The sequence below is a fragment of the Lonchura striata genome, chromosome 4, assembly GCF_046129695.1.
Source record: "Lonchura striata isolate bLonStr1 chromosome 4, bLonStr1.mat, whole genome shotgun sequence".
NCBI classification, from domain to species: Eukaryota; Metazoa; Chordata; class Aves; order Passeriformes; family Estrildidae; genus Lonchura; species Lonchura striata.
The window spans coordinates 39,134,025-39,158,336 of NC_134606.1; the positions used below are offsets into that span (position 1 = coordinate 39,134,025).

General features: G+C 35.6%; 1 protein-coding gene across 2 annotated transcripts in view; it reads left to right on the forward strand.

Annotated features, from left to right (window-relative positions):
• Positions 1-24,312, forward strand: part of MARCHF1 (membrane associated ring-CH-type finger 1) — a 224,109-nt gene that overhangs the window by 122,389 nt on the left and 77,408 nt on the right. For both annotated transcript variants that reach the window (XM_021542285.2, XM_077782911.1), the window contains one exon: positions 13,556-13,695. In XM_021542285.2, the coding sequence (XP_021397960.2) occupies positions 13,594-13,695 (102 nt within the window). In that variant the 5' untranslated portion in view covers positions 13,556-13,593. The remainder of the gene's footprint in view (positions 1-13,555; positions 13,696-24,312) is intronic.

Below are 24,312 nucleotides of genomic sequence, written 5' to 3' on the forward strand. Positions count from 1 at the left end.
CTGTGTATTTGCTTCCAGCCCTTTTATAAAGAGAGGCTTACCATGCATCAGGCAAACTGGACTTGCTAAGTCCTGTGGTTATAGCAGATAGAATATCAAATTGTTAGCTCAAAAGTATGATCCAGGCAAGTTTAGTGAACCCTTGTGATAAAAGTTCCTTCAAATTCTTTAACATACATTGTATAAATGCAATTATTTATTTTGTTAAAATTTGTGATTCTTCAAATGTCATTGAAATGAGGCAGTGAGCTCTCAATTGCCATTATGGTAGAGAGGCCAAGTAACTTTTAAAAATCAACATTATCTATTTTTGATGTTTGAAATAAACAAGGTGTGTCAAATGAGAGGCTATCAAGCTGACCCATTAATGGCTAAAACACTAGTAGAAATTTCAGTTCACACAAAACTATGAATGCAGTACTTTCCCCTAAAAAGATCTAGTGATTGAAAATATTTTTTAAAAATGAGTTGAAATTGAGTGTAATGACAGGAAAAGGTACATTTATATGGGCATATAAATCAGCTTATGGTAAAGTGATGCTCTCAGAAGATCAAATACATGGTATTGTTTGATTACTACAAAAAAAATTAAATCATGGATATATTGTCTTGGAAACTAGTGTTTCTTTGAGTCTTCTATGGGATTTTTTAATTTCAGCACAGAAAGTAAATTTTCTTAAAAATTATTGGATATTTTTTGTCTTTAAAAGTTATTGATGTCAGAGATTATTCAGATTTGTTACTGGCTTCATTTCTCCTGCTAAACTGAGAAATATCTTGATAATCTTTACTGTGGGGATTTTTTTTCCTTTCTTTTTTTTTTAAATTTCTGGAGCAGATGTTTGTCTTCTATGTGAGACATAAATTGTAGGATGTGGTAAAGGTGATGAAGTTTACACTTTTCATTGCCTTCAAAAGTTGCTGTAAAATCACCAGCTGTGTTCCCATGGGTTTATCAGTCAATTGCCCTGCTCATGCAATCCTTGAAATTTAGGGAATGACAGATTTCACTGAGTCAGTTCTTGAAACAAATAATTTAATTTGCTTAATTAGGTGAAATATAATAATGAAATATGAGATATCTATTTTTTCCACACTCTTAGAAATCCTTGAATAATTAAGCCAATATGTTGCTTACTCTGTGCACTACTGTTAGGATAGAACAAAGCAAGTTAAAAATTCAGGGATCTAGTACAACTAGATAGCTGAGGAAGATATATAATGTTAAGGGTAGTCACCAAGTTTTCCACCTAGAATTAGGGATTAACAGGATTTGAAAGCCACAAAAATTTAAATTTTTACTGTTGAATTAAGGATTCCTGATAACTTAGGTCAGGTCTTTTAATAACACATGGTACATTGGCAAGGGCAAAGCTGTTGGCACATAGAACTCCAGGTCTATCAGCCCTCTTAAGATCTGTAAATTAGCTGCTTTACAGAAAAAAATCTGTAAATATAGCGCTGCTATAGCCTCTGGTTATGGTAGGATTGGAAAGGTATGGATGCTATTGTGAGGCAGGTTTTATTCTCCTTCCTTGTAGTATAAAGTACCATGTGTTTCAGAGGTGAAAAACAAAGCTATATATCTATGAAAGATCTCACAAATTAAGTTTATGGATGTCACAAGTTTAAAATGAGTGCTTAACATTAATGAAAAAGTAATAAAAGAATAAATTCAGTATATTTTTTTCCAGTAAAAGAACTAAAGAGAGAGAATACTTCAGGGAGGAAATTTTCCTTCCTAATTCTCGTTCCATCTAGTCCCAGTAAAGGTTGCTCATAGCATAAATCCTGAAGAAGTAATTATTAGGAGCATTTTCCCTTAAAAGGTGTACAGGTAGACACCTGTATTTCACAAGAATCAGAACAATAAGAGAAGCTTAATTCTGAGCTGTCACCTAAATGATTTCTGTGAAGTTTTAAAACTAGTGTATGCTAACTTAGACAGGAAGCAATCAGTTTTTCATTGGAATAAAACCACAGATACAGGAATGCTTGGGCATCCTTTCACAAAATCTTCTGGTGCCTCAAGTTTCAGGTATGTTTTGCTCAGTGCAGTGTGGCCCTGGCTGTCTTCACGTGTTCTTGCTGTGGCTTTGCTAAGAAGCCTTCCCAGGCGGTGGTTCCTGAGAAGGGCAGTGCTCCTTTTCAGAAGTCAGCTTGTGGGTGGCATTAGTTAATAACCATTTCACACCTAAACTGCTTCCAGGCCTTGAACCTATGTCTGCAGTCCTGTGATATGTCAGCAAAGGATGTGTTTGGAGGCAGGCTGTCTCTGTCACCAACTCAGTGACTGTGTCAGAGGCACAAGTAATTTGTAACCTGTATGGTGAGGGACATGTGGGAAAGGAGAGCTTTCTGACTGTTAATTAATACTAAAACCTGTGAGGAGATCAAAATTCCTCTTTTGAAGAAGGACTCGCCCACTATAGTAAGCATGATTTCATGAAATGGGTTTTTTTTTCTGCTCTTTATGAAGTGATTATTTTCCACTTTGAGTATGAAGTAATGCAAGAAGAAGCAGCATATGATCTTCTCAATCAAGTTATGGTGTGTGTTTAATAATCTGTTACAATTTTGGTGTTTTTCTCTACTTATTATTTGCTTTGTCAACTTCAGCAACTTTCCTCAAGCAAGAGTTCCTAATGCTTAAAACAGGAAAACCCTAGTGTAACACCTTGAACACCTCTTCACAACAGAAATAGCTCATATATTCCCGTTTTGACCTGTTGTTGCTCAACAGACACACGTTTTTGTCTGACACAGAACTTTGCATAATGATTAATTACTTAAATATCTTTTTCAGGAAGGTATGACCTAAAATTCTTTGAGAGTCCAGGTAAATAGTAATTTCTATTCCTTGTTTATTATACTGTTGACTTTCCACCAAGAACTGGAAGGGGTCAAAGAAGCAGGATTTACCTTATTAGTATTCTGCCCATACTTTCCGATTACCTTTATCTGTTTCATTTTAGGTTTAGCTCATTCAGAAGGTGCCTGACTTAATTATTCTGAAGACCATTAATGCTGTTTTTTCTAAAGATAGTGACAGCACAAATTGCTTGGGCAATCTTCACTTCTTGTGTGAAGCCAAAGAGTCAAGGCCAGGTTTCATCTCTGTGTGAGTTCTAGCTCATCAAAACTCTATGATGCAATAGGCCAGAATGAATTATAATTTACTTGTAGCTGTTATTCATTGTGAATATAGTTTTGCCTCACTATTAGCAAGCAGTACTGTCAAGCAAAACTATTTCAAATGTTCAAAGTGAAAGCAATCTTCTGTTAACCTGAGATTCCCCATTATAAAACAGACAGTAAGGAGAGTTTATTGATATCTTAATATCAGTAAACTTAATATCAGTAAAAAACTAGATTTTGCAACATAACTATTTCGATATACTATATCTTCAGATATGTCTGAAATACAAATCTGTGATAACAATAGGTCTGTGATGACTCATTATACAATATTTTTATCATAATTATTTTGTTAGGATTATGTAGTTCAGCAATTCTTGATATCAAGTTCAAGAAGTGAAAATACTCTCAGGCACATGGTGTGAGTTGGGGATATTCCTGTGCAGGGCTGGGAGTTGGACTCAGTGATCCTTGCTGGGTCCCTTCCAACTCAGCATATTCTGTGATTCTGTGATATGATTGTTGCAAAATCTACTGGACAGGTTTTTAGTAATAACAATGTATTACACTGTAAGTAGCTCAGAAATGTCTAAAAGATCCTAATAAATTTCTGTACAAGAACTTCTGTTTTTAGCTAAACAGTCAGAAACTAGAAGAGAGAAATAGCAAAAAAAAGTCAGTGGGGCACAGTTGCTGGGAATGAGGATCTAGTATCTTGCTTGTCACCTAGCAGGCTGTCTTGGTTGGGTTTTACCAATCTCTAAATATGAAAAGTGTATATTCTAGTACTCCAGCATGGGAACATTGCAGTGGCAAATGAAAAAAGAAAGTGTAGTTTTCACACTTTTGATACTACTCTTCTTCACAGCTGTAGTGAGCTTAAATGAAACAAAACATGTTTTAATTCCCAGTATTGTTTTTGTTCCAGGATTTCTTTAATACTCATTTAAATTTAAGGACTGTAGGATTCTTTCTGTAAAACTGTATGGAAATCCTTCCATAGTAAAACTTCTGCTCTGCTGGAAAACAATTTTGAGCTGACACCATCATTCTATATTGTAGTCATGGGCTCTTACTTGCTGGAAAAAAAACTTTCTGTGATGAAATTTTACATAGATGATAACAGAAAGATGTATTTCTTTATTTCTGTCTTATGATGGAACTTATATTTAAATGTAATTTTTAAAGAGAAGCAGAAAATTGAAACTATATGTTTTATATGATGTTATGATCCTAGACATCAGCTGGAGGTATATTTTTTCTGAAAATACATTTTTTGTTACAGTACAGGAAACATAAGGCATTAAAAATGCATAATGTTTGTACTAACAATAACTGGTAATTCTCTATGCAAACTGTAGTTCCATGTTTTGCCAGTAAAGACTTAAGTAAATACTTGTGCAGGGAATCAATATATTTTGTGTCTGAGAATAGTCTGCCTCATCCTGACCACACCACATCATAGTGCTTTGTCTTGGCACAGAGAAATGGATTGCCATTGTAAACATTCCAGTGCCTCTTCTCTGATGCCCTGGGGACATCCTGATGCTTCAAAATGTGACATAGCTTCTGCATGGACATGAGCAAGACTGTCCTTCACCAAGTGCATGTTGGGCTATAAGGTTCCTGAGGTGCTTTGCTTTATTGCATGCTCAGTGTATGCTTCATTTTTCCAGTTTTCACATCACAGATGAGTGTGTCTGACCCCAGTGTTTGAGTATCTTTTTTGCACTTATCTTCTCCTTCTTCCCACCAACTTCTACCCAATTATCAGGAGCCTGACATGAATTTACTATATCTCAGATATTGCCTAAGCTGAGAGGGAGGTTGGTCTTCCTTTTATGCTTGAGTCTCTTAAAATGAGCACTTTGGTAGCAACAATAATAGTCTGTATGTGATAATTTTCACTAGTACATTTCTTTTCCCCGTAAGAACTTCTTGAAATGCTCCCTGGTTTTGTGGGTGGTTGGCCTGCGCTTAAATATAGTTTTTATGTTCAAAGTTAGTTTTTCTCTGCTTAGCTTTTCTAATTAAGTGTTAAAGTTGAATGTAGGCCAACTACCTACATGTGCTTTTGCATTCATCTCTGTTTTCCATCATTTTGTGTTTCCTGGAGCATGCTTATTTTCTGTGGAGCTATATATAGAGAAAGGGTCCTTAATAAAATCTTATCCATTGAGATAATGCTTGCTAAGTGTGTGTTCTCAATCTGCTCATGCGTTGGGGAAGAGAATGTAATGGCTTTGGGAACTCCAGCTAGCTTGTTGAGCCCTCTATTTCAAAATTGTAATCAAGTCCTGTGATAATATAGCGAAAATTATTTGTTCAAGTTGTATGACTTTGTAGATGTGCATTTCTAAATGCTTAATTTTATGAGTGTGTTGGTTCTGCTATCTTGACAGAAATTTATTGGTGAAATTTTTATTTATTAACACTTTCAAAGAAATATCTCTATTTATTTTTCTGAAGATAATAAAAAACCAAGAACTAGAATGGAAGGTTACTTGCTTGTTTACTTCAAATGAGATTCATGTAAAAACACTGTAATTAGAGACATACATGTATATAAAAATGAATGGTATAACAGAGACCTACTGTCAAAATAATACAAACCTTAATAGAACCTGAAAGAAATAAAAATGTCTGAATTCAGTGTAAAACATCTAAATTTTTTAATGAATAAAATTTGAAATTCAAAGAACTGAGAAGCCAAAGAAAGAAGGTATAGCCTATGTAGCAGCTCAAGAAACTATTTTATATTGGAGAATGCTATATATTCAAGTGTTTAAACAAAAAAGTACACATTGATCAAGGCTGAAGGCAGAAGAAGTAAATGAAAAGAGATAAATTTTCAGAATACAGGGAGAGTAATTGTGCACTGATGGTTGCGGGAAGCTGAAAAAACAGCCAGGGCAGGTACTTATGCACAAGGCAGATTCTGTGTCAGTAAATTACGTCAGGGCCGTGATTCCAGATCTTGTTGATTCAAAAACATGGTTACTCTTGAGGAGGTCACAGAATCTCAGAATGCTTTGGGTTGGAAGGGACCTTAAAGATCACCTACTTCCAGCCACCCTGACACAGGCAGGTAATCTTCCTCTGGACCTGATTACTCAGAGCCTCATCCAAGTTGGCCTTCGACACCCCCAGAGATAGATAGGCCATCACAGCCTCTCTGGACATCTGGTTGCAGTGCCTCACCATCCCCACAGCTGTGAATTTTTTTCTGATACCTAATCTAAACCTCCTTTGGCTTAAGGTCATTACTGTTTGTCATATCAGTACATTCTCTTTTAAAAAAACTCCTTTCCAGCTCTCTTATAGGCTTCCATTAGGTGCTGGAAGTTGCTCCAGTATTTCCTTCGAGGCTTCTCCAGGCTGAACTGCCCCAGCTCTTGGAGCCTGCCTTCATGGAAGTTGTGCTCCAGCCCTGTCATCACCTTAGCTTGTTCTACCAGGCTCAGGCTATTTTGGAGGCTCCCAAGCTGGATGCAGCCTTTCAGGTGGGTCTCACAAGGGCAGAGCAGAGGGGCAGAATCCCCTCCCTTGTCCTGCTGGCCATGCTGATCCAGATACAGCCCAGGATGTGGTTGCTTTCTGGACTGCCAGTGCATTTTACCAGGTCATGTTGAGCTTTTTGTCCACCAGCGTCCCCAGGTCCTTTTTTCTGGGTCTTCTCTCAATCCATTATTTGTTCGGCCTGTGTTTTTGCTTGGGATTGTCCCAACACAGGTGCAGGACCTTTCACTTGGCCTTGTTGAATGTGAGGTTTGCACAGGCTGACCTCAAGCCTGACAAGGTCCCTCTGGGTGGCATCCCTTCCCTCCGGTGTGTTGGCAGAACTACACACCTTGGTGGCTTTGGCAAACTTGCTGAGGTTGCCCTCAATCCCAGTGTCCATGTCTGGACCATGTGTTGCAATTGCATAATCATCAGTAGTGGAAGGTATCTTAGGAAAGCTGAAGCTTGTCTCTGTTGTATCCCAGCTGTAGAAGGGGCAAATAATTGGAAGCTGTCATGAGGGCAAGGCTTGTGGCTTAGCCATGGAGCTGCTCTTCAGTAAAGCACCTAAAACCAGGTTTTGGAACAGGACCTTTGTATGGGACTGCATGAGCAGGTGCTGCACAGCTGTGCCAGGCCATGCTGCACACCTGCATGGGCATCTCTGTGCCATGCTGTGCTGCATGCTCTTGTCTCAGGTTCAGCACCAGGGTTCAGGATAGCCTAGCAGAAAGCAGTATGAGTGGTAGCAGAGTCAGAGGAGGGCTGTCCGGGAGAGAGATCAAACCTTCAGAATGAGAGTCAGCTGCCTGAGCTGCTCCACCACAGCCACCCTAGAGTTAGAAATCTTTGTGCTCACCCAGTCCCTAAAGGGAGCAATGCTGTGCCATCAAGCATTGTGTTGGTTTTCTGCTGTACACTCAAGAATTCACTTTTATAACTTTATATTTTGTGAGTATCCTTGCCAGTGTCATCTTCCTTCAAGGTTCTTTGGCAAGACTTGTACGAGGGTGGATACTTACAGTGTGCTTAGTGTTATTTTTAAATAGAAGAGAGAAACTGATGCTGTGTCTAGTTTTACACTTTAATTAGCAAGCACAACAAATACATCTTTGATTTTTTAAAAATGGTTTGTGAACAATGGCATATTATAACTGTGACGTGTATGATCTGTGTGAATCTTAGCTTGTTGACAGCTGTTTGTGAGTTGTGGTTTTAACTAGATGTACTGCATTGCTTTCATCTCACAAAGAAGCAAACCCCAATTTTCTCTATGGAAAATAATTAGTAAACCATTATGGTTTTGTATTGTAATAAATTAGGTTCAGGCTTAATTTGAAACTATTGGAAGACACTTTTAAGAATCTCACTAATTAAAGTTTAGGGGGCCATACTGATACTTGCACCTCTCCAGATATGCTATCTGTTCAGCAAAACTTTTCTGCTCATTTCCCAACTACAATCATAAAAACTAGAAGGGCTACATAATCCTTTAACCTCTTTTCCCTCACTCAATTTCTCAAATTTTTTTTGACAGCAACCAGAGCAATGAGAATAATTGTTTAAAATAATTATGCCACCATTATTATTGTCTAATGAGAACCCAATTAAAAAAACCATTAATTCAGTTATTTGAGTCATACTTTTGTTCCCATGCATTCACTTCTAAGTCCTACTTTTGTATTTGTTTTTCTGGAAATTTTGGTCAAAAATTGTCAAAGCAATATTATTCAAATGCTTATTCACATTAATTATTAGCTTTTAGGTTAACATAATCTTTACTTATGTAAGGGACTAGTTATTTAAGCTGTTACCTGTAACTGCAGCATTAGGCCAGTAGGCCAGTACTTATTTATAACTTAAATCCATTTATCCTGAAAAAACCCTGAATAGGCCATCTGTCATGGCTTTCTACTAGCAGAGGTCAGATCATAAGTCAGATCATAAGTCATGATCACAATTTCCACTAGAAAGGGGGCAGTATGAAAAAGAGGTACTTGCAATAGTATAATTGTATTTGACAGAAAAACTTACGTCATAAATACTTCTCTGACAAAGGGGGGATACTTCTCTTGGACCAAACATGGTCTTAAGCACATTTTGGATTGTATACTTCTGGTATTTTAATGAAATCTGATTTTCTCTTTGTTCTTAAAAGTTAGCTTAAATTCAATATTAATGATCTATCCTTTGATACAGCAGTGTTTAATAGTTAAAATTATTTCTTTCAGGTATTTAACCATTATTTGGCTTTTAAAAAAAGTTACTTCTGTCTTTGTCTTCTTATTGTACTTCAGTAGTGAGCTCTGCCTGATGCAAAGTGGATTTGATTTTACAGCATAAATATACCCTTCCTCATATGTAAATAAATCACATAAGAATGGGAAGAAACCTTAAGAAATAACTTCTCATAAGCAGAACAAAGTCCATTAAAGACTTAATGTGACTTCTATGCTCTGTTCATTTGGATAATTAATGTGGAGTTTTGCATTTTAATATTTTCTGCTATTTCTGTATCTTCCCTGAAGAGTTTTCATCTGCCAAGTGCTGGGTATGGTTTATCAGGTGCATTTACCAGTCATGTCTTTATTGTTGATTGAAGCTTTGATTTAAGCTGCTTGACAGTCATGTATGGCTAAATATATGCAAACTCACAAACAAAGACATGTACTTTGTTCTTTGTTCTCAACTCCGTGTTCTCAACTCCATGTGTCAAGGCTGTTTTCCTTCCACTTGGGAGTCTGATGCATCTGAAATTTATGTGGAGAGGTCCTGAGGGAGGGGTTAGGTGCCCTTTCACTGCTCACCTGTGGCAGTAGCACATACAGTTGCATCACTTTTTGAAGGTCTGAGGAAAATTCAGCAGAGATGTTTAACCTTGGATGAGCAAAGCATTCCCTTGAAGAGTAGCTGTTATCTTAACAGCAAGAATCTTTTAGGAACCAAAGTCATATTTGAGGATGGAATAGAGGTTGCCTATGAAAGTAGATCAAAAACTGCATCAGCAAATAGACATTTATACAGTATCTAAATGTATAAAAGTTGGGGTTTTTTAAAAATATTAAATGAGTTGCCATAAATATACATTTCTCAACATTTTCTTCTTGAGTCATCGCAAATGCAAAATGGCATAATTACAATGCTAAAGATTTGCCATTGGGAAAAACCCCTATTGGTGTTTTTCTAAAGAGCTTTGAGTGATTTAATATTGCTTTCTGCTTTACAAAAGAGATACTCTTCCTTGTGGGGAAAAAAAAAGAGTTATGACTATGGAGGCCAACAAGCTCACAAGTTTTAAATTGTTAGTAGCCCAAAAGATTATTTTCTTTGAAAACTTTTAGAGCTTTCTTGTCATGTTTTGAGCATATGGAATTGTTAAAAAAAGCAATATTATGTGCAATAATTTTTGTACCAGTCATCTTAAATTGATTTATTTTCAGTGATTGAATTGTTTGAATTAATAAGTGAAATTTTCATCCTTAGTTGCGACAAAAAAGAATCAAAGTCTTAAAGGACCAAGGACAACTTAAAATACATATTTGCAGTATAAGAAAAAAGAACAAATCAACAAAGACTAGATTTAGCTAGAAACAATTATATGGTTAATTATGGTACAGGACCATAAAAGTAATTTCTAAAAATTTATTAGATAATATAGGTATTGATTTAATAATATGCCATAGTTGGCAGTTTGCAAACTTAAACTGTAAGTTCATGCAAACTTGGTTATAATAATATAATGTCTAATACTCTAGAGAGTGGCACTGATTCTGTGATGATGTTTTGAGAGAGCTGCAGAGCTACGGTAAATGACAACTCTATTTTGTCTTTACAGGTAGGGAAAGGCATTTAGATGTGCATAATTGGGTTTACTCTTCCAGTAGTGCCCTAGAAGCACTTCTGATAACAGACATTAATAAACATGACATCTTTGAATTCCAAATCTTACATACACTTAATGCAGAGGTGTTTGACTGTGTATATCCAGTAGCTATACAAGAAAGCTGGTACCATTATAGTCTTGATTGGTCCCATCATTCTTGTGTCAACTTAATGATTTTTTGTGCATGTGTGCTTGTTTTCTGTTGGTCTGATTTTTTTTTTTAATGAGGCTGGAACATTAGGTATTTTATTAGGTATTATACAGGTACTTTAGTTGGTTGCTGTAGGTATCTGTCAGGAAAATAAGACTTCTGTAGCTTGATGGCCTTTCATGCTATTTTAAAATTTAGTCCTCATTCTGGAGGGGCAGAAGGTACTCAGTGTTTCTGATGATATACATTTTTACAGCTAATTATCACATTTGTATGTGGAAATTATTTCCTCCCCAACTTGAAGGAACCACTGGTGAACCACCACAGCACTGAGATATTACTGTACTTCTACAGCTGTTGACACAATCACATATATTCTAATATTAATTTATTTACCTTTTTAATATAGAAGTAATTTTAAAACCTGAGGTTGAGCTTCTTATTTGTAGAAAGTTTTAGTGCCATTATATTGTTATGCTGTGGCTTTACTAAATTTTCCTTGTGAAACACAGCAGTCATAGGATAATGACTGGCTGGTTAATAAAAGCTAGTGGCTTACTTGTGACACAGAAATAGAAGAAGCTGTCAGAGATTTCTCTTGCATCGTGCCCATCAATTAATGGTTTTATTCAAATTAGAATAATTGATTAGAAGTCACAGCTTGGTAAGACTCAGACAAAAGATACATAATGAATTACTGACTGTATTTATCTTAGCAGAGCTCAGCATTGAAGGCTGTTTGTATTTCAGCATTCCTGTAGCTCTGCTCCTGGAATATTTTGATTGTCTGCCAAATCATGCAGCTAACAAATACCATCACTTTGATTGCTGTTGGGAATCTTTGAACACAGAGCACAAAACTTACCTTAGATAAAAAACAGTGTGTTTTGTGTTCAATTTCCTGCTGTTCTGTGATAGCGCTTAGATTCTGGTAAGGAGTGAAAATCATGACTTTTGTTACCTGAATCTCATTATGCTCCTGAATTAAGCATATAAATTCTTTTCTCTTGCTGGATTTATGAACTTTTTTTTAGAGCTATTATTCTTTAATTTTATACTACTGGCTAGATTTTAATACATCATCCTTAACCTTCTTTTTTTTTTTAGCATTGATATTGTACAAGACAATAATTGTGTGCCCCTTTGCTTGGCTAAATTATAAGTAAAAACTTTCTTGCCTTAAAAAATATGAATGAAGTAATTCTTCCATTTAAAAAAAAAAATCTAGAGCTGATGAATTAATTGCTTTCAGGAAATTTATTTGTGGTGGTTCTTCAGGTGTATGAGCAAGAGCAAACTCTTTCACTTACAATCTGGACAGTAGCAGTTATTTTGATTACTCAGGGCAAAAAAATAATTGTAAATCTTCCAAAGGGTTCTGCACACGAAGGACACCAGAATAGGGCTGTACCTATATTCAAATGATTTATTGTCTTAACAGGTACAGGCAGTATAGAAAGCATTGATTGATCGCTTTTTGTATCTCACATTAAGATTTCAAGAGACCAAAAAATTGTAAAAATCAGTTAATATATTGTCTCACTCACCTAATCATCTCCAGTACACTAAAGCTAAGGCTGATTTTCACTTATTGCTATCAGTTCCATGAAGTTGCGTGGGGAATTAAACTTTGTGCATTTCATACTTTGAGAACTAGATATTAATGGTTAAGTGTGGAAATGGTAGAGCTGTCATTATTCAGGAAGGGGTTGTACTTTGTCAGGCTCAGAACCTGGAAAGATGAAATCTGCTGTAAATATACGTATAATTTGTGTTCTGCGGAAAAAATAAACTTAAGTTAAAGTGTATAATATTCAGTGGTGCTGCATAGTGCACCATTTAGCTTTAACTTTATTGTATTTATGTTCCAGTTTTATTCAGTCTATTGCTGCCCTTATTTGGAGTACTAGGCACTCAATCTGGTAGTTTAATATTTCTTCATGATTCTACCGAATAACACATTTTAAATTACAATCTGTTATAAACAACCAAATTAGAAATTGCTTCAGATTTTGAGGATAAAGTTGCTCTAAGTTGGTTCTTTGTAATTAATTAGGAAAGTTTTGCACTGAATACTTCCATTGTCAACTTCAGTTGGGAAAAAACAGATTATGAAATTTTAAACATACTTACGAAGGTTTCTTAGGCTTAATAGCATGCTTTATTAATGCTGCATTTCCAGAATGTGGTAGTGTTACTTAAAAGCTATTTTGTTATTGTTTCAAACTAAAAGTAAATTCACAGGCAATTTGTAGTTTTCACATAGCATTTATTTCTGGTGTGCCTACATTGGTTTTTGCTATTTACAGCACATCCTAGCATAGTACTTCAAGATGAACCAGGTATTTTGGAGTGTCTGGGCACAGGTGCATACAGGTTTGTGTGGTTTCACACTCTATTTGTATCTAGTGTCTGCTACTGCTTTAGGGCTATTTCTCTTTGTTTGAATGAATGTGGGGGTTTGTATCCAAATGTTATATAGTTTTTGGGATGGTGCTAGTCTCAGAAGAATTCCGTAATAAAGTTCCTTTAAAGTAAGGGTTTTTAAAATAAAGTTACAACTTGAGGAGGATTTAACATGGAGATTGTATTTGCTGACACTAAAATAGTATTAATGCATGTATGGTGTGCTGAAAGTGCATGACTTTTCTAAACTTTATGGTTTAGCATTTTGGAATACTTTGAAAAAAACATGTTCTTTTAAAGAAATACTTTAGAATAAATACCTTCTAAATACTTTAGAAAAACATGTTCTTGCAAAACTATGTTTATTAGCTTGTTCAGATATAACTTAAAAAGCTGTTTTTAAAGGCATGTGTCCAGAAACATGCACACAATGAATTCAAAGTGTCAATGTTTCAGGGACTCTAAATTATTTTCAGAATTTCAGAAATTGAGAAGGGATAAGTGGAAGGAGAAAATGTTGGGCTGGTGCCAAGCGATAGCTCGTAACCCTCACAGACTTCCAAACAGCACAAGAACACCCGAGGTCTCAGGTGATGCTTCACATAACTCTACTTTGGTGAGTGAAAAGTTGCATTTCGTGACAGTGGCATGCTCAGAATTTGAGAGGTGTGAAATTTATTTTTAAAATGGTACTGTTTGCTATTGCTTGCATTTCCTCTGTGTGTGAAACCCTTTGATAAAACATCTGTTTACTCTTTCTGTTTGCTTTTTTTGGTCTTTTATGTTATGCATGGTTCATTCTGACTTGCATGCTGTGTCTATAAATCAGTATTGATGTTTTGTGAATGGTGAAGTCTTTAAGGAGGAGATGACCGAATATGGATCACTTGCATTCTTTGTGATCCTAATCAGTGCAATGGCATTTGGTCCCTGATGAATACAGCTCAACATTGTCTAAAGGCACCTCATTTGCTCTTTGTTCCTGCCTGTAACAGGAACAAAATATCATGTGTCTAAACTTGTGTCACACAACTGGATATTAAAATAATCTTCATATATTAAACATCCTGTTACAAGAGATGGTTGAGTTTCTGCATGCAAAGCTATTGATAGCAGATGTTCAGGCAATGTAAAGTTGACAGTTTATATGGTGGAGTTAAAATGTATCATGTGAAACTGAATGAAGTTACTCATTGATAAGAATTTTAATCCCACAGTTTTTGTTAATTGAAATAAAGCCTCTTACATCAGTAGACCTGGCCAGGTGAGTAAGAACTGGTACTAGTATGTAAAGGCTTCCAACTGCCCCATCACTAAGAGCAAAAACTGTCTACTTGTCTGCTTGTTTTACTTCAACTGACACTTTCAGGCTACAGCAAGACTAAATATTTGAAACATATCCAGTTCAATATGCCTGCTCCAATTTCATTAATGAGTGTTAAATAGGCACTATGTTTCCCTATCCTAAGAAACAAGAGTGATCAGGAAATACTGCCCTGCAGTTCTTGAAACATGGGCAGGGTGACATCTAAGCTAAAAGGTGAATAATTGTTCCTAACCACCGAAGAAATGTGGTAGTCCAAATGAAGAGACAGTGGTCTGCTTGAAGGCTGTTGAAGTTTTGGTGAAATAAAGCCCCTAATTAATGTGGCAAAATTATCATGTTCAGTTTGAATGTAAGTTTCTGCTGCAGAAGAGAACACAAAAAGGCAGCATTAAAACCTGCAAATTTTGCAGTTAATTATATATATCCTAGAATATTGTTATAGCTCACTTTCATCTAGAATACTTTACTTTCAAAGACATAAAAGGAAATTAAAAATTAATGATTCTATGAAAAAAGATGTTAAGTATATTATCCCCACATTTAATTACTCTTGGTATTTTATTTTAAATTGCTTTTACTATTTAGCTGTTATTAGTGATACAAGGTAGCTATTAAGGAATTAGAATATATCGAAATCTGCATATTTTGATTTCTGCTTGACTGCTATTCAACATTTAATTTGGTTTGATATTCATGAGATAAGCATTCCAATGTATGAGCTGGGATTTAGAAATGATGAACTGGAAATACAGTTCAGAAATGGTGAATCCATAGACTTAGCATCTTTTAACCCTATTAATATTAAAACTTGTTCAAAAATAAGTTTGCGTGTAGACTGCTGCTTAGTTGATGAAGTGTGTAAGAAAGCCAGAGAAAAAAACTACTGAGGACAATCCTGTGTGTTATTTAATATTGTAACTGGCTGTAGAACAATAATCTTCACAACAGGAAATAAAGCAATAATGTCTCTTGAGGCCTGCCAAGCTTTCCTTTTCATTTTCTTTTCTTTCCACTCTCTAAACCATGAGTTTTTCTGTCCCTAACATCTGAAGAAAGTGATATTCAATATAAGATTTTGCTAGCAATGTCTTTCTGACTTGCAGGATGTTGACTGAAAATCCTTATTTGACTTGTTAACATTTTTAATCTAAAATTTTATTTGAAATAAATTTTGATTTTTCTTAGTAGTCAAAAGAAAATTGCCTTTTCAATATTGAAATATTTTCTGGCTGGTCTTGAGTGAAGGTACAGAGTTTAGCACTGAAAACTGAAAAATAATTAAACAGCAGATAATAAAGGATATAGTAAATTGTTCTATGTGTACCAAGCCATTTCAGATGAGCTATTCAAGCCCATTATTTCTGAATTAAATTTCATTTTTCAGTGCATTGCAGCTCCTCTGTGGACCTGATTGCCTTAGTATGGGTTTATTTGGTGAGGTTTTTCATGTGAGTCTGTGTTTATTTGGTGAGTGTGTATTTGGTCAGTCTGTGTCATGAAGACAGCTCTTTGCTTCTTTATTCTGTAGGTGACAAGTCTGAGTTTGGGAGGAAGGAATGTGGAATGTAGAATGCTTTTTTTTTTTGACCTCTGCCATATGCTTTTGTGTACACTTCTGATTCAGCAGAATGTTATCTTTATTTCAGAATTTCAGCTAAGGCATTGAAAAATACTTTTAATTTAAAACTGAAGCCAAAAGTGGGTATTTCACAATGCCACTTTTCCAAAGGAAAATGAACTGAAAATTGTAAGCAACTCTCATTAATTTTTCTCAGAACCCTATAATAGGAGGATGGAAGGAATCTCAAGGATCGTCTGGTCCAACCTTTCTTGGCATAGACACCATATAGGCAAGATGGCACAGCACCCTATCCTGCCCTGTCTTAGAAATATCTAGTGTTGGGGAATCCAGCTCCTTTTCTTTGGAGATTATTTCAGTGGCTCATTGTTCTAATTGCAAAACATTTTCCTCTTGTGTCTAATCAGAGTGTGCCCAACTTACACCCATTACTTTTTGACATTTCCTTGTAACTCTTTTTAAAAGGAGTCTTCATCTTCTTTGTAGCCAGCCTTGAAATACTGGAACATGATGATAATGTCCCACCTAAGCTTTCCTTTCTCAAGGCTGAACAAACCTAGTTCTCTCAGCCTTTCCTCATGTGGAAGGCTTCCCAGTCCATTTTTATGGAAAGAAATATTTTTCTCTCTGTAAAAAACAGAAGGAATCTTATGGAGCAGGAAGCAGGTTATGATCATTAAGAAATTGCTCTTTTCATTCAGCAAGTAAATGGAATACTGAACAGCAGTGGAGGAAAAAATGCAAAAAAATTAAGCTCATGAAAACACTAGAATGTATTTAAAGAGTTTAATGAAAACAGTTACACCATTTTATTTTATTTGATGTGTGAGGTGTTCTAGCTTCATCCAAATCAAATAAATTCTGAACTATTTTAGCAGAATTCAGCTAAGGATTCTTGGAAATATTTTTCTGTTAGTGTTGTCAACTTAATTATAATAATATCCCCAAGCTTTATCACCTTAGTCTGCTTTATTTGAAGATCAAATCCTTGCATTCAGTTTTAGATGGTACTCTAGCTTCTTGGTTCTGAGCATACCTTGAAAGTTTTGAATCATTCTGTTATCAAAGGAGCCATACATTCACAAAAAATATTGTTTAATATTGTAGTTTATTAGATTTGGGGTTTGTATTGATAGTTTTAGATTTGTAGTGAGTAAATTTCTTTTTATACTTAAAACAATTTTATATAGTCAATTAACTTGGTGTAGTGGAACATAAAGCTGGAATTGACTTTGCTCTGATAGCTAGAAATCATCTCTTTATCAAGCTGAATTTATTATCAGTTTGCTTCTGTATACATTGCTTTTAAACTTTGAAGATTCATCCTTTTTAATATTCATCATATTTTGAGAAACCTGTAATACAACTTTCTCTTTTCATCATAGTTTCCATGTTCCCCATGAGAGTCTTAAAAGGTCCAGTTTTGCACAGTATTCTAAATCAAGCTTTCTCTTCCTAACAATTGTAATGCTATTGCCTGCTAGTAGCACATGTAGCATACTGCATAGATTTAGAATCACTTTATTGATACTTTTTTGTAGCTGCTATTTTAGTTTTGAGACCAAACCTCTAGACTGTGCTGATTTTTAATACATGAAGACTGTATCCATTCAAATTATTAATGTTCTTCTATCCTTTCTATTCACCAGACAATATGCAAATTAATTTCTTTTTAATTTCTCTGTTTCTCTGATATTTTCTAGAATTAGGGAAAGAATAGTAATGATTTTTCCTTTTCTTGAGAAGAATCTAGATGAAAACTCATAATTTTATGTAATAGCATTTGCAGGGTTTTTGTGTTCTGAAAAGATAATGGATATAATTGAAAATAAGAAATTGAAAATTATTTCTTCATTAATTAGTCTGTGCTGACAGTATCTATTTATACTGTGAATCTGTAAGCGTATGTATATGTGGTGAGTTCAAATTATTTTGATGGGAACATGTAAATATGTATTAACATTGATTAAGCAATTTACCTAGAAACCGCTCTGTGCCTATTTTTGCAGTGTCTAGTGTTTCTCTGGGTCCTAGTTCAAAACTTTAGTATTATAATCTATGTTCCCAATTGTTATTTGTAGCCTCTTCTGCACAGGGCATGGGCTGGTCCTTAATTCAGTACCCCATGTGAAACACATGGAGCTAATGGCACAAGAGCATATACTTAGTGCCGAATTGTAGTCATTAGTAAAAACCACTTTTTCCTGTTGTATTCCCAACCAGAATTATAGATGAGTATGTGTAGAAGTATAGTCAGGTGAGTAACTATATAATTTGTGTTTCAATACACAATTGAAATGTAGAACTCCTGGCAAAGGATCCAGCATCTACTTTAAGGAAGGATTTCTTTTTATGTGAGCAAATGATGCCATCTGCTTCTCCGAGAGAAAGTAAAATAGGATTATGAATGATCTGTTTGGCACAGGTAGGTCCCATGTTGCCACATCTGATTTTGAATAAGAAAGCCAATAGTAGTTGATGGTCATTCCAAAACACAGTTAAACAAACAAGGTAATGTGGGGGTTTTGAGGTTTTTTTTGCTGTTCACCCTGACAGACAGTTCAGTCCCCACAGCTGCTTTCTCACTTCATCAGTGGGATGGGGAAGAGAAGCAGCAGAGAAAGGTGAGAAAAACCATGGCTTGAAATAAAGACAGTTTAATAGGCAAGGCAAAAGCCACACACGAAAGCAAAGTAAGGAATTTATCACCTGCTTCCCATGGGTAATCAGGTGTTCAGTCATCTCCAGGAAAGCCGGGCTTCATTATGTGTAATGGTTACTTGGGAAGAAAAATGCCACTCTGAATGTTTCTGCTTCCCCTCCTCCTCCTTTCAGATTTATATGCTGACAGGACACCATAGAACATGATTTATCCCTTTGGTCAGTTGAGATCAGCCCACCTGGCTATGTCCCCTCCCAGCACCTTGTGCACCCCCAGTCTCCTTGGTGTGGGGTGGGGAGAAGAACAGGAATGTTCTTGGATGTAAGCCTTGCTTAGCAAAAACTGAAGCAACTCTGAGTTATTAACACTGTTTCCTGCAAAAATTGCAAACATAGCCCCATGCAAGCTGCAATGATGAAATTTAACTATTCCAGCCAAAACCAATGCAGGTTTTCCTCCTGTGATGATAAAGTGAGTAGCTGGGAGTTAACTGTAACTTATGGTAACTGTCACAGTTCTAATAGTGTAAGAATGATTTATCACTATATGGTTTTTAAAGGTCCCATCTAACCCTAACTATTCTTTAAATCTATCTATGTAAACACCCAAACTTAATTTCAGAACAAGAAAGATTTCTTCATCTGAATTTGAAGTGTTTGGCTGCCTGATTTTCATAAATATAATGTAATTCCTTGATGAAAATCTTCTGAAATAGGGTACATCTAAGTTTCCTTTTATACTGCAAGCCTTGAACTGTTAATCTGACAGGGAGTGATGGGATGTTTAAGATCTGTATTTTAATTTGTTATAAGAAAACCACATAATTTAAAAGTAAAAAACTAGATGTGACAAAAGAGTAATTATTGAAGAATATGGAGTTTTTTACTTCTGAATTATCATCTTATTTCTATAACTATTACGTAGATTTTATGAATAAGGCTGCAGAACCAGCTAGGAAATCCACAATACCATACCTTAAAAGGTCTCTATAGATACTGGTTTTTGAAATACAGTAGTAACATCAATAGAATAGCCAAACAATGTGTACATGTTGGTAAAACTATGGAACAGAGAGATTACGCAGAGAAATGTAATTTTAAAAGGGGCAGAATTGTTCACCAGTATAATAAATTACATTATTTCCCTAAGTATCTGTTCACGTTAAAGTTTTGAAAACTGCTCCTTGTACTGTAGGTGTTCCACATCCTTCTGCAGAGTGCAGCATGCTGCCCAACAGGGCAATTGTTTTAACAATATATTGCTTTACAATTTACAGGATCAGCCTAAGCTGTCAGTGGCCTCAGGAGCCATGCCACCCCAGGCCAATCTTGTTGGTTTTCCTTATATTTAAAGCCAATTAGCAGTTGTAACCTTGGTTACCATCACGTTCTACATTCTCACCATGAATGTGTTAATAAGGATGTAAAGTTGAGAGCTCATTTGTCTTGATTTTCGATGCATACATAAACAAACAGAGCAAGGTGGATGTAGGCCAAAGCTTTTGGGTAAGTCTCCCCCAGTGTCACTTAATTATTTATGACTAACAAAGATATGGTCAAGTTCTTACATATTTGACTAGTGATTTCATTTTAAGTCTGCCATAGACTTCCCCTATGGCAGGCTTAAACTTCCCCTATGACAGTCCTCCCTTAAAGAATTTTCATTTTGCCATTTCTAACCAAATATGGAAGATGCATAGAAAATTAATAGTACTTTGATGTTGTATGCACAGAAATAACTTTAATATAGGAGGAAAAAAGAAAAGCTTGTCTGAATGCTGGATTCAATAAGGCAATAAGGTTTTAATATTGGCATTATCAATATTATTATTATTATACTGTCATGTTTTATTTAGCTTTATAACTAAAATTATATTTTGGTTTTTTTAGCTATTAGGTTTCTGCATTTAATATCAGAGAAATTTGCAATAAAATATTTTTCTCTAGATAAAATTACTGTAAGAATACATGGACATAAAATGTTAAATGTCTGTGTACCTGTTTGAATAAATTTTATTCAACCCTTATTTTCCTCAGAACATTGCATGCATCTACAGTGTCTCACAGCAACATGTGCTCACAAAATTGCATCAAATCTACCTCATATAAATTATTCATAATTTGTTTCCTTTTTGTATAATTGAAACTGTCATTAATCTTTCATTTAGGGAAAAGGAGCATAATTTCAATGTAGAATTTAATGCCTATTAATTTTTTTTAGCTTTGAAGATAAGAGCTATGTCTGACTACATTCAGCTTTTTCGTATAACTTTTGACTGAAAGTTCAATAAATTATTTTTCTAGCAATTTTTCATTTGTTCATAAAAATCTTATATTTAACATATGTAAAACTCCAAGTTATGTGATGTAGCATTGCAGATACTGAAACAAGAGGGAATTTGCAGATCACCATTTAGTTTCTATCTGGCAAATGATTTCTCAAAAATGAGAATAGCAGACAGGGCCAAGTAATTAACCTAAGATTTTTATAAGGTGAAATGAGTTATTCTCATTCTAGCTCAGTGAAGCCTTCAGTACCATCATTAAGTGAACACGTACACTGTAGTGGGGAAGTCAAGATAGGAAGCATCAAAGAAATCTCTGCTCATTCATTTATTGCCAGAGTAATACCAGCAAGGACAGCTACGAAAGCATATCATGTTTGAAAAAAAGATACTGGTGGAAGATGATAATGCACTTTATCTTGTTAAAAATCCCAATGTAATACTAAATGTTTAAGCTAAATTGCAAGTTAATTTATATTCCCATGCCTGAGTTTCCCTAGTATTTGTAAGATATTTTGCTGTACCATACTACTTGAATTACAAGATCGAGCAACAGCTTAAGCTCTCTACTGTGCTGACTACTGCAGTTTGTGTAAGTCAATGCTGTAAACAGAAATATTTATGCATAATTTGTTTAAATAGTCTATACTGATACCATTTGCATGCTAGCAGATATGTGAAGTTTAAGTTTGTGTAGTGTGTATATATATGTGTGTATTTCAACCCTGCTAGTTTAAATTTTACCTAATCATGTAAGTTTGTGCATTTTCAGCAACAGTGTTAATTCTCACTGTCAAGTGGCTTGCAAAGTAATGATTGCTGCAAAATATATTCCAAAATATATTCTTAAGAGGAAAATTGGGTTGTCATGCACACCTAGAAGCCATTTCCTGCATTCAGATTAGTACCTAAGTTTTGTTACAGACAGGAATGGAAGAAGAAGATACTTGCAAAGCTACCGGGAGCTGTGTATCTCCCTAGATGCATCCCTGATGTATTCTTCTCCTTTGCTCTCCTCAGTAAAAGTCTTCCCAACATTAAATTGATTTGGTGTTGGTTTTGTGTCCTAGGAGTGTACACAGTGCAGCACATCTCTGCAGCTGTGCTTCCAGGGCACTGCTGTGCCGGAGCGTCGTGGATCCATTCCAGCACTCGCCCAGCGCTGTGTTCCAGCCAGGCTGGGGGCTGGCATTGCTGCAGATAATGAGCCTGCATGTGTCGGGGCTGTCATGTGAGCATCCAGGCTGGGTAGAGACAGCCCGAGTCCTCATGGCAGCTCTCCGTTCTTCTTCCTTTTATCCTATAGAGGCATCTGTAGCATGGAAGATTAAGTGGGGCCTCTTGAAATCTGCAGCATGCATGATTTCCCTTTTTATGCAATTTTGATGGAGAACTGAGGTGGAATAGGGTCTGGGGAGATATAATACTTTCAAATAAAAGATAACCTTTATAAGCAGATTATAAGCAGATTCTTCCAAAAATATGGTCTGGGAAGTCTCTGAAATAGAATATCTCTGTTTTGTATTGTCAGTGTCACTGAACTCTTGACATTGCAGCTGGAATTGTGGTGTTTCCTTTAAACAAAAAAATGGCAAAATATAGTGCAGGAGCAGAAAAGGAATCACAATTATTGTGTAGGTTAAAGCACTGACTTGTGTTGTATGTAACTTCCATGTAACTTTGTGAAAGTAATTTCTACTATATTATTTCAGCCTTATTAGTATGAACTAATGAACACTTGAGATGAAATTTCACTTAACATAGTAAGGTCCTTCAATCCACTTGAGACAAAGATGTTAGACTTATCCTGGTTGATAGTGGAAGGATCTTATAATTTTGGATAATTAATACAAGGAAGGAGGAGAAAATAGAGCAGACCCAGTTTTTTTCTCAAGATGAATCAGCAGACAGGCTGTAGTTCAGTGGTTGTTCCATGGGAGATGGAGATAACTGGCTGAACCATGCACCCTGCTGCAATTTCAGAGGTATTCAAATATTTGTCTTAGAAATGCCAGTCCTTTCAATTTCATTGACATGGGTACGTGGTCAAAGATGGCCATATGTGGATGATGACCATAATCACTTGTGTTGACTCTGCTGACTGAGAAAAAATACTGCTTGTGACCTTGTTAAGCTAATTATCTCTGGGGTTAATCTGTTATTCCCTCCCCCTGGCCTTTCATAAAGTATGAGATGGGAGTAATAGGATAAGGTTAAGAAGGGGAAATTTAAACTGAAGGTGAAGACCAATATCTTGCCAATAACATGACTTAGGCTGCTGTGTGATTTTGTATTGGGGGTTACAGAAATCCCATGTCTGTGATCCTTGAAATTTGGAATGGAAATGAAAATATTTGCTATGATATTTTTGTTAGCTTTCTTTATGTCTCTGATTTTCTGTCCATGTTGGTTTTTTCCTCTTTCTATAGGAATTATTTTCCCCCTTCTAAAGGAAATATTTACTAGGATACTAAACAGTAGTCCTGGAAAGGCTTTGGTTTTGTTTGTTTTAAGATTAGGATTCTAAACTCTGTGGGGAAAAAACACATTAAAATGTCTTTTCTGAAAAGGTATTTTGCTGTAGAACATTTGAATTGAAAATGACAGATTATGTAATTTTTCTATAAACTTTTCTTCCTTCCACAGAAATTAATTTGGTAGCTTGTAGAAATTTTGCCTCCCTTTCTTTCCTGGTTAAAGAAGGGGGAAAAAAGATGTGAAGGAACAAATACTGAGAGAAAAAATAAAATGGAAGGAGATAGAAGATTGTATTAATTCCATGCAATCCCATTTTACTCTTCCTGGATATTATTTGGCTTTTATATTGTCTTGAGTCCCAGAGAAGAATCTGTTGTAGAGCTATCTCTATTGTTAGTCCATAATTGTCATTTTCAGTATAGCCATTGGATTAAATATGTAAGAGAAATATGTAAGAGATATATGTAAATGAGGGGGAAAGGTGTATTGTGGGATAAAACGTGGTTTAAAGATAGATAGATAAGGCTCATTTGCTGTACAGGCCATTAACTTGAACTTGTGTTCTCCCTAGACAAAGAATCTCCCAAACAAGCAAACAAAAGGAAAACCCTCAAACCCAAGATATCCACAGGCTTATTACCTTTTGTAGTTCATAGGGAAGCTCTTGACTACAGCCTCTGACTTGTGTAAATTTGAAGGCAGGCAGAATAAACTTATGTGCAGTGAAATTTATGGTAATGAGGTCATTGAGCAGAGGTGCATTAATGCTGCTCTATCTAATTACAAACTCACAGTAGAGGAAAACAGCAGCAGCAGTGCAGGTGCTTCTGAGAGCTCCCGGGGTGCTCTGTTAGTAGTGGGATGCATCAAAACTGTATCTACATTATATATATAATATTTTAC